The 15,142-nt window shown below is 32.9% G+C and overlaps 1 protein-coding gene across 1 annotated transcript in view; it reads left to right on the plus strand.

The window, feature by feature from the left end:
- LOC118184798 (protein jagged-1-like) overlaps nt 1–15,142 on the plus strand; it is a 215,209-nt gene that overhangs the window by 182,894 nt on the left and 17,173 nt on the right. Inside the window, exons 9-15 of the mRNA XM_085811812.1 lie at nt 806–1,140; nt 2,931–3,081; nt 3,579–3,740; nt 5,677–5,790; nt 6,109–6,222; nt 7,976–8,089; nt 10,487–10,603. Of these exons, the coding sequence (XP_085667938.1) occupies nt 806–1,140; nt 2,931–3,081; nt 3,579–3,740; nt 5,677–5,790; nt 6,109–6,222; nt 7,976–8,089; nt 10,487–10,603 (1,107 nt within the window). The remainder of the gene's footprint in view (nt 1–805; nt 1,141–2,930; nt 3,082–3,578; nt 3,741–5,676; nt 5,791–6,108; nt 6,223–7,975; nt 8,090–10,486; nt 10,604–15,142) is intronic.

Genomic DNA, 15,142 nt, shown 5'->3' on the forward strand with positions numbered 1-15,142 from the left:
TTTCAAGGTTCCACAGATGAATTACAACTATATATAAACGTTGAAACTGTGTACATTGTACTCCCCTTTTGCATGTAAAGTTGAGAAATGTAATAATAAATGCTTTTTTTTGTGGATATTATATACAACGCAGTTGCAAATTTTACCTCATATTCATAAGTATCTATTAATAGATGAGTAACTAAACGCCGCCAGATAAGATTATTGTACAAAGATTGATAGATTATTGTTCAAAAATTGATTGTACTCAATAATGAGATTAGGGGGCCTAGTGCTCAGTTACCTCATTTCCATTCAGGATAAACAATTTTGTGACAAATAATAGGATAATTTTGGGGCCTTTTAGAATCTGGGGCTCTAAGTGCGGACACACTAGGTCTAGATGGTAATCAAGCTGTGATTCTGTCATCTACTGTAAGTGACAATCTGGTGATGTGGTTGATAGGCAATGTATTTATCTCCAGAAAATGATTGTATCAGTGAAGTAACCACTTCCTTCCGATAAAACTAGCTAACTTAAATTTTTCAAATAGTTATTACTGTAACGTAATCTATCTCACATTGATGCGGAATGCAGCAACTAAAAACAGTTGTTGTGAGTTGCTCATAACCTCACAGTTTCTATGCTTTGCCAAAGTTTTAAATTTATCTATTATGATTCTTTTCCTGACAAGATTTCCAAATTATGTTTTGTTCATTAATTTTCTCTCTCCTTGTCTCTTTTTTCCGCCCCTTATTTTTAGTGGTAGTCTTATGCAGACAATATGCATTTTGCTGATTATGCTGATTTCCCTTTTCTCTGTAGATGCCGATGAATGCAGCGTAAACCCTTGTGTGAATGCCATTAGTTGCCGAAATCTAGTGGGAGATTATCAGTGCACTTGTCTTCCTGGATGGGATGGCAAGAATTGCGATCAGAACCTCAATGATTGCCTTGGACAGTGCCTGAATGGTGCAACCTGCATAGATCTAGTAAATGACTATCATTGCGCATGTCTACCAGGATTCACTGGCCGTGAATGCCAGACGAATATCAACGAATGTGCCAGCAATCCCTGTCTCAATGGTGGAGAATGCGTGGACCTCGTAGCTGATTATCGTTGCATATGTCCTGTGGGATACAAAGGATATCGCTGTGAGGTAAGTCTTGGTTAATATGCAGAAAAATTATTCTTGCATTAAAAAAATAATTTTGAAATATTCTTTGTTATATTTGTGAAATATATCCGCCTTCCATGATTGATTGAGAAATTAGCATCTTGTATCACAACTAAGAAAGTGTATCTAAAAGTTGAGATTGTGGAATTGCGTCAAAGCCATGAAGATAATAATAAGTACTGAAGGAAGTTATGTTAAATATAGTGAACATTTTATTTAATACTGTTATATGACCTCAGTGGGATGTGTTTTGAATTTGGGATTAGATGTATGAAATCAGTCAGTTTTATTCTTTTGATATTTAATTAACTTTGCAAAATTTGCATTGTCTAATGCAGTCAATCTGTTTGTAATAAAATCATAAGGATGGTGGCAAAAATTGGATAAATTAATAAAGTCGTTATAAAAATATAATTAAAAAATATTCTAAAAATTCTAAAACATAGAAATTCCATCTTACAGGCTTTTTTTTAATTATCTAATTACTGAATGAACTTGCTTTTTGCTTTGATTGCAAGCTAAAAGTAAGTGCTGTAAAACAGGGGTTCTCAGCCTTTTTTGCTCCATGCATCCCTTTCATTATTGCTAGACGAAGGACTCCCCCTCCTCCATTTCAAAGCTTGAAAAATACATATAAATTTGTTTAAATTTAGATTACTTTTAATATGTTTTATAAATTAAATGAGAAAAAGTATAGAAAATGTTCATAAATGTTAACATTCGAATTAGTTTTTCACATGCATAAAATGAAATAAATATAAGTAAAATTTATAAATAAATTCAAAAATTCATAAATAAGTTCACAAAATAAAATTAAATACTTAGTATGCAAATAAAAGGCTGACCATATCCCCCCCCGGTTGAGAACCCCTTCTATAAGCGGTCACTATTCTTTGTTTTACCATTTTTTAATTATAAAAATTTTGACATAAAAATCCTTTTTGTTAAGATAAAATTTCATATTAATGCTGTGTTGGGCTTTTTTCCGGAATGGTTTCGTCTCTTAAGCTTTCAAAGTGAGTTTATTTGGGAAAGAAAAAAAAATTAGACAAGGTTTCAAAGTGAGGTTGTTCATGGAAAGATAGCCACTCATCACAGCCATTTGGTACCAAGAAAAATCAGTATTTTTTGTAACAGTATATAAACATACTTCTCTTTGGATAAAATGAGGATCAAAATAATCTTTTGTTACTTTGTAAAAACCATACAGAAATTGATAGGGAGAGGAAGAAAATTATTGCATAGAATCTTCAAAGAGAAGTACCAAGTTTCCTGCCAGTTGAATATAAAAAAATAAGAAGAAAAAAAATGCTTTGCTAATCAATAATTTGAAAAAGAATTTGCAGCAGGAAGTATATTCAACATTACTTTCAATTTAATTAGTTACTTCATTGCTTTCAATTCTTCAGGTCATGAATCATTAAATTATTTTTCGTAGAATTGCAGATTCATTACAATTGACTTTGTTATAAATAAGATTGACTGTATTTGAAGTAATTAAGTTAATGTCTTTCTGCCATGAGACTACAGACATGGATTTATTATGTAAGTATTACTGAATTGATGCGAATTCTCTAGTATGAATGAATGCAAAGTTATCATGTGAAGAATTCTCTATAGATGTAACAGAAACAGCAAACAATATCACATATCTCCTCCATATCTCTATTCCATCCATATTATCAATGTATGCGTTTTGACATTATACTTTTTTTATGCTTAGGTGTGATTTAAAATGTGTTTGAAACAATTGTGTGATGATATATTTATAGGTTGATGATGATTTATGTTATCCAAATCCATGCCACAATGGAGCTTCTTGTATCAACATGCAGTTTGATTATACGTGCCTTTGTCCTCCAGGTTATCAAGGAAAAAATTGTTCATTGCCAAAAATTCAGTGCCAAAGACCACCTTGTGAAAGTATGAATTTATATACAGATTTTTTTTTTTTTTTTTTTTTTTTTTCATTTTTTTATTTTGGGAAGGGTAAGAAAATTATGTCTTTAGTAAAGTTCTCTAGCTGTGCATGATGATTACATAAATAGAGGGTGGCAATAATTGCATTTTTTTTGTAAGGGCATTAAAGTAGTATATTAACAAACGAGCTTCAATTTGAATAAAATTTCATTCTGAAATCAATTCTTGAAAAATATAGTAGCTAGCAGAGCCGTCGTGAAGTCTAACAATTGAGTTAAATAAAATTTTCAATGCGAGATGAAGTTGATCTCATGTAATGATTTAAAAGAATGTGATTACAATGATTAATACATTTTGCAAAACTTAGAAGAAAATTTTTGATGAAATGCAATAAATTTTAGGATAATTTGTGTTAGGTTTTTCATTTTATTAATATTATTAACTACTCTAATAATTCATTTAATCATTTGAAAATAAATGTTTTCTTATTATCATGACAGCCCATAGAGACAGATGTGCCACAGCAGCCCCGAATTCTTCTCTGGGAGTGAGACATGTTTCTTCCAGCTTGTGTGGAGATCATGGAAAATGCATCAATGATCACATGGGTGGGTTTTCTTGCATCTGTGATGCAGGCTATACCGGACGGTACTGTCATGAGAGTAAGTTCTTAATTTAAAATAGGACTTTAAAACTGTGATATAGCTTTGGTGTCAGTAGGATATAAAAATATATTTTTATATTATTTGAAATCATTGCAAAAAAGAGCTAATTTTAGCATTCTGCTTGAGTTAAAATCAACAAAATTGTAATAAATTGCTGAAAGTGACTACTTATATCTCTCTGCTGTGTTATTATTATGGCAACCATTTAGCCTGTCTCTTCTTTAGAGCTCACTTCAAATTTTGCCACTTGCTCATAATGTTTCATTGCTCCACTTTCTCAAACTAATTTTCATTAGTATTTAAAAATTGGGCAGCACGATGAAAGTTGTAATTAGTGCACGTCTTCGCACTTACAAAACAATAATGTATCTCCTTGAGCTAAAAATCATCTGTTTCTTCAGTTGTTAGATATGGGGGGGGGGATTTTTGATTAAATATTAGAATAATTTTTTTGGATTGTGCAGCCATCTCACAGGTAATTTGTTTTATTTCATTGCTATTTCTTGCTGTTGAAATTTTATCGACTAATTGTTGTTTTACACAACTGCTTAGTGCACTCTCATTAAAAAATTTTTTCTTGATCCTGATGCATAAGGTTGGGGATTTTTTAATGTGGCCATACAGGAGCCTGTTCCAGAAAGAAACATAGAAAATTCAATTATTTATCTTTCAAGCGTCTATTTCAACTTTTTTGTATTTCAAACTTCAGGCCTGTTTTTAAAGTTACCAGAACACTACTATGCATCATTTTTAAGCTTCAATGTACAGGTATTATGAAGTAGGGTAGAAGTAAGGTCTACTTCATTTATTTTATCATTTTAAGATTTAAAAAAGAAAAATTATTGAAAAATTTACACAAATAGTGTGGGTGCTTTTGTTGTTGTATTCTTTGAAATCTTCCGAAAAGATACTTTCTATATTTCATACACACTGTTTTCCATACCTAGGACTTTTTTTTTTTTAATCTTTGTAAAGTTATATATTCTGTTAAACCTTGGATTCATAATTTCTGTATTAAGTAATGAGGAATGTATATTTTGTAAAACGCAATATTCTTATTAGCATCATTCCTGTGTTTTCTAGTTAATATTTCCTGTACCTCTAGAAATAGTTTTGATAAACAAATGCTGTCTGTGCTGAATTATTTCTCACAGATCAAGAACATCGTATTTTTGTTGATGAGCATAAAAATTAAAGGAATTGGAAATGAGCAAAGTTCATCACAAAAGTGCTGATACTTCAGTGAAACTTAATAAAAATGTCAATTTTCCATTCATAAGTATTCTAATCAGTTAAGTTAACCATGCAGTATCTCTAAAGAATATGTATGGGAGGGGTTATAGGACACCTTCAATATTAATTATTTGCAAAAATTCAAGCATTTGGGTGATTTTAAAGGGAAAGACCAATGTATTTTGAGAGATAAAACAATAGCTTTTCTTTTCAGTAGAAAATTGTCCAAAATCTCATATAAGGATTATTTAGGGTAATAAATAATAGCATTAAATAATTTGCTTCCAAAGAAAAATCTACTGCTTTGACTCTTAAAAAGTGTGTCTTTTCTTTTAAAATCATGATAAAGAAAGAAGTTACATCTTCTAAATTATTAAACTATTTCTTATTTTAATATCGATCGTTTTACTATAATTTATGTTTTAACATTTTGTATATCTAAAAAGTGAAATTTTGAAATTTAATTAAATTGTTATTTATTATCAAAACTTCAAAGTTCTGGATGCAGCATTAATACATATCAAAATGTAATAAAAATTAAATGCTGAGCTGCTTTGCATCAATTAATTCGTTTATAATTATTTCAGAAAATGCATTTATTTTAGTTTGTAAAATTCATCACCACTCATCATCGATTTAACATTCTGTTTTCTCTATGTATGTCTTTCTTTTGATAACTTGTTATATCTTTCTTCTTTAGATATAAATGACTGCATTTCTTCGCCATGTAAAAATGGTGGGACATGTGTGGATGGACTAAATTCTTTCCAATGTTTTTGTCAAGAAGGTTGGGAAGGACGTTTCTGCCAGATAAGTAAGAAAGTTACAATGTAATTTTATGATTAACAACTAAGTTGTTGTTTGTTAATACTATATTAAAAAGGTACAGAATTATTCCCGTCAGTTATTTATGTTTCTTGAATATTAAAGCTTAATTTATTTAATATTTTTAGACAATTTGATATCTTCCTCTTTAATATTGTGTGTGTGTCTGTTACTAATTAATGCAATTATTTTACTTGTGTGAAAATACCTGAATGTATGCATGTAATTAATGTTTTGAGCCTTAGAATTAATTGAAAGTATTTCTTGAATTATAATCAAAAACTTATTCTATATGAATTTTTTCCAGATAAAAATGACTGTGACCCAAATCCGTGTAACAATAATGGAAGTTGCATTGATGGAATTGCAGATTATATTTGTAACTGCAGAGATGGCTGGAAAGGCAAAACTTGCAGTTTGCGTAAGTGATCTATAAATTTCATGTTATTGTTTCATTTTAATCAGTGCAGTTTTAGCAAAGAAATTTGTGATAATGCTCTTGTCATTATTAATAATTATAGAATGGCTTTAATTTTTGTTTCAGCCCCCACTTCACAATCTGTTCTTAACGAAAAATTTCTTATGCTTCTAACGTATATTCATAGATGCTTTGCGCTATGGTTTTCAAAATGTCACTTGAAAAGAGCAGCAAATAACTCAGAAGATGTTATACATAATACTAAAATGATTGCAATGCTTTTCCTTTGAGTCTTTATAGCATTTAGAAGAATCCTTAAACAATTTTGTAAGATTACCTATGTTATAAAAAAATTGCTTCCTCAATTTTGTTATCATTATGTTCTATTACATAATATTTATTCAGTTTTTATATCCATGCTCCATATATACCCTCATAATGTTTGCTTTATGTTAAAGAACCTGCTATCATCATTTAAAAAAAAAGTATTGAGTGCTACTGTACAAAAGGCCCATTTATTAGCAAAATTTTGAGCCCAAAAATCATACACGCACTTGATAGCTTTTGGTGAAGTTTTATGTGGAGGAAATATTTCACTCTCAAAATTTTCAATAAATTATCCTCTAGGCTGTTTATATATTTTATGTAATAAATGCGTAGATACTCAATTCTATCTAAAAAATGTTGCATGCTTTTTTTTTTTTTTTTTTTTTTTCCCACTTGAACAAAACCAGGTGATTTCTAATGCACATAGAAAATTCATGTAACGTCTACATTATGTAGTTTATTTATTGTATTCATACAGTAGTAATTTATTATAAATTTGTATTTATTATTTTATTCAATACCATCTTGTGAGCAATTTATTTAAATATGCAATGTATTGAAATAAAATAAATTAAATTTAAACACATACTTTCTGGACAGACAGTTCAGCAATTATTACTAATAATGCATCAAACACATTATCATAGCCAACGTGATAGTGGAATATACATTCTACTAAATAGATCTCGCTACTTAGTTTCTGTGACTTAGTGTTCAAAAAGTTACTCAATGTCGGATTAGTTCCAGGAATAAGATCATCTCAACCAAACTATCTGTATTGGGGCAAAGATCTGTTTTATACGTAGGACATGCTTATATCCCATTAACAGAAGTCATTTGCCAAACTGAGCTCATTTGCGCACATTATAGTGCACACCTCGAATCTTTGCTATGTTCGTTCAGGACCACTTTAAGGTTAAATGTTATGTAGCAACTAGCTCAGTTAATCATTTAAAGTTGATTTATTCTTTTACCTAAAAAGGGAGAAAAAAATCAGATATATGTCCAAAGAGATAAATGTGAAAAATGATAAAGCAACTATAAATATTGTATTTGACTGTTTTATTGGCTCCAGAAAATGTTTATTTCTCACAGAGACAATGACATAAATTTGAAGTAATATGAAAACATTTTACAAATATTTATGACAATATCATTGGGATTTTGAAGGCTATTTATGGTTTATTATTGTTTCCTTGGGGGAGGGGGAAAGGCGAGACTGAGTTTCTTCTCATGTAATTTCAGGATTTTTTTTTTTTTTTTTTTTTCCAAAAATAAAACTTTTGAGACTGAAAAGCATAAAAAAATTAGAAATTTAATATCCAAAAAATAGGATTAAAAGAGCAAAAGTTTCAGTGTTTGAGCTGTAGTTGTATGAATTTTAAAAAAACGTACCTTTTTACTCATTTATCATTCTTTTTTAATGCAGGTCATGGTCACTGTGACTTGAGTACGTGTCAGAATGGAGGGACATGTATTGATTTAGGAGAGACTTTTAGGTGTCATTGTAAGGCAGGATGGGAAGGCCACACCTGTCAAATTGGTAAGTGTTGTACAGATTTCGTTACTTAAATTTATGTATAATTATGTAAATTGTGCTTAAAATCCAGGGTAAATGCGGAGAAAGCCGGAATAAGAAGGGATAACAAAAATAAGATAAAGAAACTTTGGAGTGTTTCAAGATTCAAGACGCTTATTTCAGAATTGTGGGGCTTTACAGATACAGAGAAGCATCAGGTCGATAAGCTCACCATTTTCAGTAGTTACTTTGGATCTATGCCCCCTAAATTGAAAGAAAAAAATTCCTTTAAAGCAATGTGATAAAGTATTAGGTCTGTCTTACTTATATCTGCAATAAAAATAATTGATTTTGAAGAGATCATTACACTCACTATCTATGTTTGATTATCCAGAAATGTAAATATGAGTTATATTACTATTATGGGAATTACGCAATGTATGATAGTTTATTGAAAATAGCACCATGCAACTCCTTTAGGGGTTGTGCGAGTCAAAATCAAAATTTGATCTTTAAAGGCTATTTATGGTTTGTTATTGTTTTCTGGGGGGGAAGGCGAGACTGAGTTTCTTTTCATGTAATTTCAGGAGGATTCCTCACATCTTGCAGTGTAGAAAATTTTGTGCATATTGTTATTTTCCATATATATATACAGCTTAAATGAATATGTTAACTACAAAACTAAATATCTAAAATAATTAATTAAATGAATTTTTTTATGTTGTTCAATCAAATAATGTAGAGTATATCATTTTTCATGAGTAAATTATTATGTAATAAGGATTTCTGTTTCATTTTCTGTATAAAATGTATGCATCATTGATATAGTATTTTCAGTATTTTTTCCGCTTACTTTTCTGGGGGGTTCCGAAAAGAATATTTTAAGTTTTCCTGAAGTTAACAAACTTTGCAGATCATAGTTATAAAATAAGAACAGAAAATACATTACCGACTTTCTTTTATGAATATGATGCTAATTTTCTCAATATATAAAATCTTGAAGTACACTTGGAGTTTTTGATTTCGGATTTCCGCGAAAATTTTCTTTCTTGTAGGCAGTCTTAAATAACGTTTCTTCAAAAAACTAATGCAACTTTAAGAAAAAGGTTCCCGTATATATTAAAAGCAAAGAAATTTTCATAAAAACTGTTTATTTAAAACTCTTGTTTGAAATATGTATACGGTTATCTCTTCTAGATATAATTCTCATCGCTTTATTGGAATTCGGATTGAGAATATTTACATAAAAGCTTAGGTAATAGTTGATGCTTAAGAAAAAGTTTGCATTGTAAAGAAGCAGAAAAACTACTTTGTATGCTTCAAGTTCTGCTTCTTCCTGCAAATCAAAGAAGCAATAAAAAGTGTACATCCAAGATTAAAGAACAAACCATATCGAATTGATAAGTGACTCAAAAATAAGGAGTTAGGTGAATCTTATTTTAAATATCTGGTGAAATATAATATTGAATCTATTGCAGATTATGAAGTACTCATTAACACTTATCCATCAATTAATCTAGTCACTTGAAAGTTAACTTCACTGCAAATATATCTGAAAGTTCATGGACTTCAGGAATAGAAATTAAAGAGTTATGGGAAGTTTTGAACATGAATATTTTATTATGAATTAATTTTCAAATTTTGCATCTGTAGGAACAGTATTGTTAATAAAGTAAAATCTTCAAGTTTTTTTTTTTTTTTTCATGAATTTACTTGATGCTGTCAAATTTTCTTAAATGTTACTAAAAATATCTGTAATAATTAATTAAATTATAATTTATGATTAATTACCGTATGTATTATGATTGCCTGTAATATATTAAATCCAGGATTCTTCTGTCTTCATATTGAAATATCTACATTCAAATCCTCTGCATAACTTCGTTACTCCAATCAGACTTCTTGCAGATTTCGCTACAAAATTAAAATCTTCACCAGACATGACTTTCTCTAGAAACATCTACATTGCGGTGTGTTTTAATCAACAGATAAGATACATCATGCTGATTATGATTTCTGTTATTGTATTCTGGTAACTTAACTGTAAGCGAATGGGTTGCTCAGAGGATGCTGTTGGAGGCTGAAGGAGCTTGCTTCTGATATGAGGAATACCTAAATAACCTATTTTCAGTGTATAAATCTTTCTGACATAATTATCTAAATGCAGATTTCATATTCATGACATGGACTGGGATGCCCGTTTAGCAAATGAAGGATGTTTTAGTACCTTTTTGCAAATTTCTGTACGTAATATTAATATTTAATTATTACCTCAAAATAAAGGTTTCAGTATCTGAAAACCATTAATTTTCAAGTTTAAAATTTCTGCTTTGAACCTGTTTAAAATTAATGAATTAATAAAAGAGCCCTATTGCATTTAAATATTCCATAACTAAAACTATCCTAATTTTCTGATTGTAGCAAAAAATCCCAGTTGCCATTCAAATCCTTGTCATAATGGAGCTACTTGTGTTAACATTGGGACCAATTTCCTGTGCATATGCAGGGAAGGCTATGAAGGCCCTCTTTGCCAATATGGTGAGTAATTGTCAGAATATTCTTATAAATTTGTGTAAATATTTTCTTCCTCACATCTTGCAGTGTAGAACATTTTGTGCATATTGTTATTTTCCATATATAGACAGCTCAAATTTAAATAAAAAATTAGGCTCATGATTTGATGACATTCGTAATAATATAAGTATATTTCTGAATTTACTTTTCAGAAGATGCAGTAGCCGAGTAATCGAGATATATCTGCAAATGTGACAGTTATATTTAATTGCTTGTAGTTAATTGTCAGTTAGTAAGTGTTGTTCTTATTTTCCATCATGTCAATTTTCACAAATTCCGGGAAGTCGCACCAAATTTAATTATGCTAGCAAGGGATTTGTCTCAGAATTACTGAGAGTCTGATAGTAAGATTAACTTGCAGAAGTTGGGAAGAGATTATTTTTAAGTGTATGTCTGATTTAAGAACTGAACTTTAATTATCCTCTGCTTAGAACAGCTGTATTATTTGGTTTTTTATTTGAAAAGGATAACAGGTCATGGTAGGTAAGTTTTATTTGTTAAGTTTACTTTGTAAATCATTGTTATTTTGCTGGTGATAATTTGTGTGTTGTTGAATGTAGTCTTGTTTGAGTCATCCATTTTTAAACAAATATCTCCAGAATTTTAGTGTAGATAAAAGTAGAGATTCTGTAATTTTTTGAGTCTTGTTCTGCCATTAGCGCTACATAAGAAAGTACTGCACCAAATTCTTTGTTGATAAAGTAACACTATCTGGTATTATTTCATTTTGATTTTAATATATCTAATGAGTCTTGGATCTAAAAGTCAAGTTTTTGCTGCTATTGGAATAATTCATTCAATTTATTCTTTTTTAAATAAGCATCCCGGAAACTATCTTATAAATATTGTAATAATATATTGTTGCGTGCGTACGGGTTCGTTATGAAATGAATGCACAAGTCCGATGAAAAAAAAATGAACAAAAATTTATTATTATCACAACAAAAATGCTTAAATTTTCTCAAATTATCACGCAGTATTACAATATCTCACAGTAGTTTTCTTTTAACTACTCAAATGTCCAATAGAACGTAATTCAAAACAGCTAAAGAACGCTAATCCACGAATTCGCTACAATCAACAACAGTAGTTTTTTTAAACAACAACAGACTAAGCAACTACTACAAACTGAGATGTTTTCCTCCTTTTATAAGATTTTAAAATCACGCGCTAGAATTTTCCAGTACTTTCTCGAAATCAAAAAGAGATATTTATTTATTTAATGCACGCGCTCTTGTATTTTCAATTTTCCGGCTTAGCTTTTTTTTAATATTCGTCACGCGCTGCACTGCGCGAGAAATAAAACCAATTAATTTATAATTGAACTAATATTAGCTTTTTAAATACCAAATTCGTAACACTGCCCCCTTCCCAAGGACTGCACGTCCCGGGCAGTACAATCCCTGGACAGGAAGCTAAATTTACAACTGTGGCATAAATGCAACTGAGGCATAAACATTACATTACAATATCAAACAATATAAACAATAAATGCAATAACTAACTTGAACAAATCAAATGCTATCAAATACTAAATACAAAACAAATACTAAATACAAATCAAATACTAAATACAAATCAAATACTAAATGCAAATCAAATACTAAATACAAATCAAATACTAAATGCAAATCAAATACTAAATACAAATCAAATCAAATACACATTTATAAACAAAAAGGACCATGGTCTTATACTATTTACAATTATTTACATTATGTACTATGGCCATAGTAATGTGCTAACCTGTCGTAATGAACGACTTTAGGTTTAGAGTTCGAAGACTTACGAATCCGAACCACGACGTCATTCAGCCTGTTTAGGACTGTGTACAGGCCATCCCAAGGTGACTGTAATTTCGGACAAAGTCCGTTCCGTCGAGTCGGATTCCACAGCCACACCTTGTCTCCTTCGTGGAATTGATGTTCAGTAGCTCTTGTGTCGTATCGGGTCTTCATCTTCTCCGTCGCCAAGTTGACTCGCTCTCGTGCAAAGTTGTGCATCACTTCAAACCGGGCCTGGAGATCTTGAATATATTCCTCAGACGATGAAGGAGCATCCGGAGGGCGGCCAAACAATAGATCACAAGGCAGACGAAGATCACGACCGAAGAGCATTTGTGATGGAGAATAGCCGGTAGTGTCGTGGACAGCACTGCGGTAAGCCAGTAAAAAGAGTGGTAATTTCTTGTCCCAGTCCTGTTGGTTTCTGGAAACCACTAATGAGAGGTTATTAAGGATGGTTCGATTGAACCTCTCTACCATGCCGTCCGACTGGGGATGCAATGGCGTCGTTTGAGTTTTGTCAATGCCGAGTAGTTTGCATAGTTCTTTGATTACTGCCGAGGTAAAATTCCTTCCCTGATCGGAATGTAACTGAAGAGGAACTCCGAACCTGGAAATCCAGTGCTGTATCATTACCTCAGCTACTGTGACAGCCTGTGGATCAGGAACAGGGTACGCTTCAGGCCACTTGGTGAAGTAATCAATGACAACGAGTATATATTTGTTGCCATCCAGCAGTTCGTGGCAGATGTCCCAAGATGTCAAAGGCGATACGTTCAAAAGGCCGCCCCTACGTTGTAACGTTGCAGCTTGCCTCGGCTGCGTCTCTTCGGTCCTTTCCGACCTGCACAGGCATCGCAGGATCGGCACCACTTTTGCACGTCATCCTTTGCATTATTCCAGTAAAAGCGCTCACGAACTCTCTGTAAGGTCTTCATTATTCCAAAGTGACCTCCCGTAGGGCTGTTATGTAGTTCTTTAAGGACATCAGGAATGCGGGATCTTGGAAGTATCAGCTGCCATCGGAACGTCTTCCCATCATCCGATTCAAATTTCCGGTATAAGACGCCGTTTCGAATGTGAAGTGAATCCCAGAGTGCCCAATACTGTTTGGTTGTAGGACTACAGATAGAAATGTCCTGCCAGGTAGGTTTTCTGGTTGATGACTCCATTAAATCAATTATCGGTTTAATGTCGCGGTCTTCCAGCTGGTCTTTCCTGACTTCATCATCACTCCACGGTTCTCGATCAGCCGATGTTGATGTTGTAATTTGTCTTGCGACCGGAGTCAGCAGCTCGTATTTCGCTTCCACCCTGGAACAATATCGGCAGCTTTCTTGGCAAGATCTTCTAGACAGGGCGTCGGCGTTTCCGTGTGATGATCCCTTACGATGACGGATAGTGATGTCATATTCTTGGAGTCTCTGTATCCACCTGGCTATTTGACCCTCAGGATTCTTGAAATTTAAAAGCCAGGTCAATGATGCATGATCGGTGCGGAGCAGGAATTTTCTGCCATATAGATAGTGATGGAACTGTTCTACGGCTTTGACTATGGCGAGCAACTCTTTCCTGGTGACACAATAATTCCTCTCCGGTTTAGACAGGCACTTGCTCCAGTAGGCCACTACACGTTCTTGGCCGTCTATTTCTTGGGACAAAACAGCACCGACACTTTCATTGCTCGCGTCGGTGTCAAGAATAAATGGTCGGTCGAGCTGAGGATACGTCAGGATTGGAGCAGATGTTAAAGCCTCCTTTAAGTTGTTAAATGCATCCTCGCATTCTTTTGTCCACAAGAATCTTTGCTTGCTCTCTGTCAGCTTGTGAAGGGGTCTTGCGATGGAAGAAAAGTCCTTCACGAATCTCCTATAGTAGGTGCAAAGCCCTAGGAAGCTTCTCAGCTGATGGACATTTTCAGGACATTTCCAGGATTTACCCGCTGATACCTTTTCAGGATCCGTGCGCACACCTTCTGCAGAGATGACATGTCCCAGGTAAGTCACTTCCTTTCGGAACAATTTGCATTTAGCGGGACTCAACTTCAGATTGGCTTCTTTCAGTTTCTGAAGCACCTTCCTAAGATTTTCTAAATGTTCTTCAAAACTCTTTCCGACGATGATGATGTCGTCCAGGTATATCAGGCAGGCTTCGTAGGAAAGACCTTTCAAAACAGTCTCCAAAAGACGTTCGAATGTTGCCGGCGCATTACACAGTCCAAACGGCATCACCTTGAATTGCCAAAGCCCTTGTCCCGTAGTAAATGCCGTCTTTTCTCGGTCTTCAGGCTGTATTTCTACCTGCCAATACCCACTCTTTAAATCAAGTGTTGAGAACCACTTGCTTCCAGAAAGAGTGTCTAGAATGTCGTCAATTCTAGGAAGAGGGTAACTGTCTTTCTTCGTAACCTCATTCAACCGGCTATAGTCAACGCAAAATCTTGTTGAGCCGTCTTTCTTTCTGACGAGAACGATGGGAGATGCCCATGGACTCGCTGAAGGCTCGATGACATCGCCTTCTTCCATATCTTTTAACAGTGTTCGCACCTCTTCCTGTTTAGCAAACGGTAGACGTCTTGGATGTTGCTTGATCGGGGGATGATCGCCAGTATCTATTCTATGTTGTGTCAAACTAGTTCGACCCACGTCAGAAGACGAGCAGGAGAAAACAACTTGAAGATCTTTGATGACGCGATCGGCAGCATTCTTCTCTTCATCGT

Source organism: Stegodyphus dumicola, chromosome 2 (assembly GCF_044657685.1).
Source record: "Stegodyphus dumicola isolate Sdum_Otavi_A_Nest chromosome 2, ASM4465768v1".
Classification (NCBI taxonomy): domain Eukaryota; kingdom Metazoa; phylum Arthropoda; class Arachnida; order Araneae; family Eresidae; genus Stegodyphus; species Stegodyphus dumicola.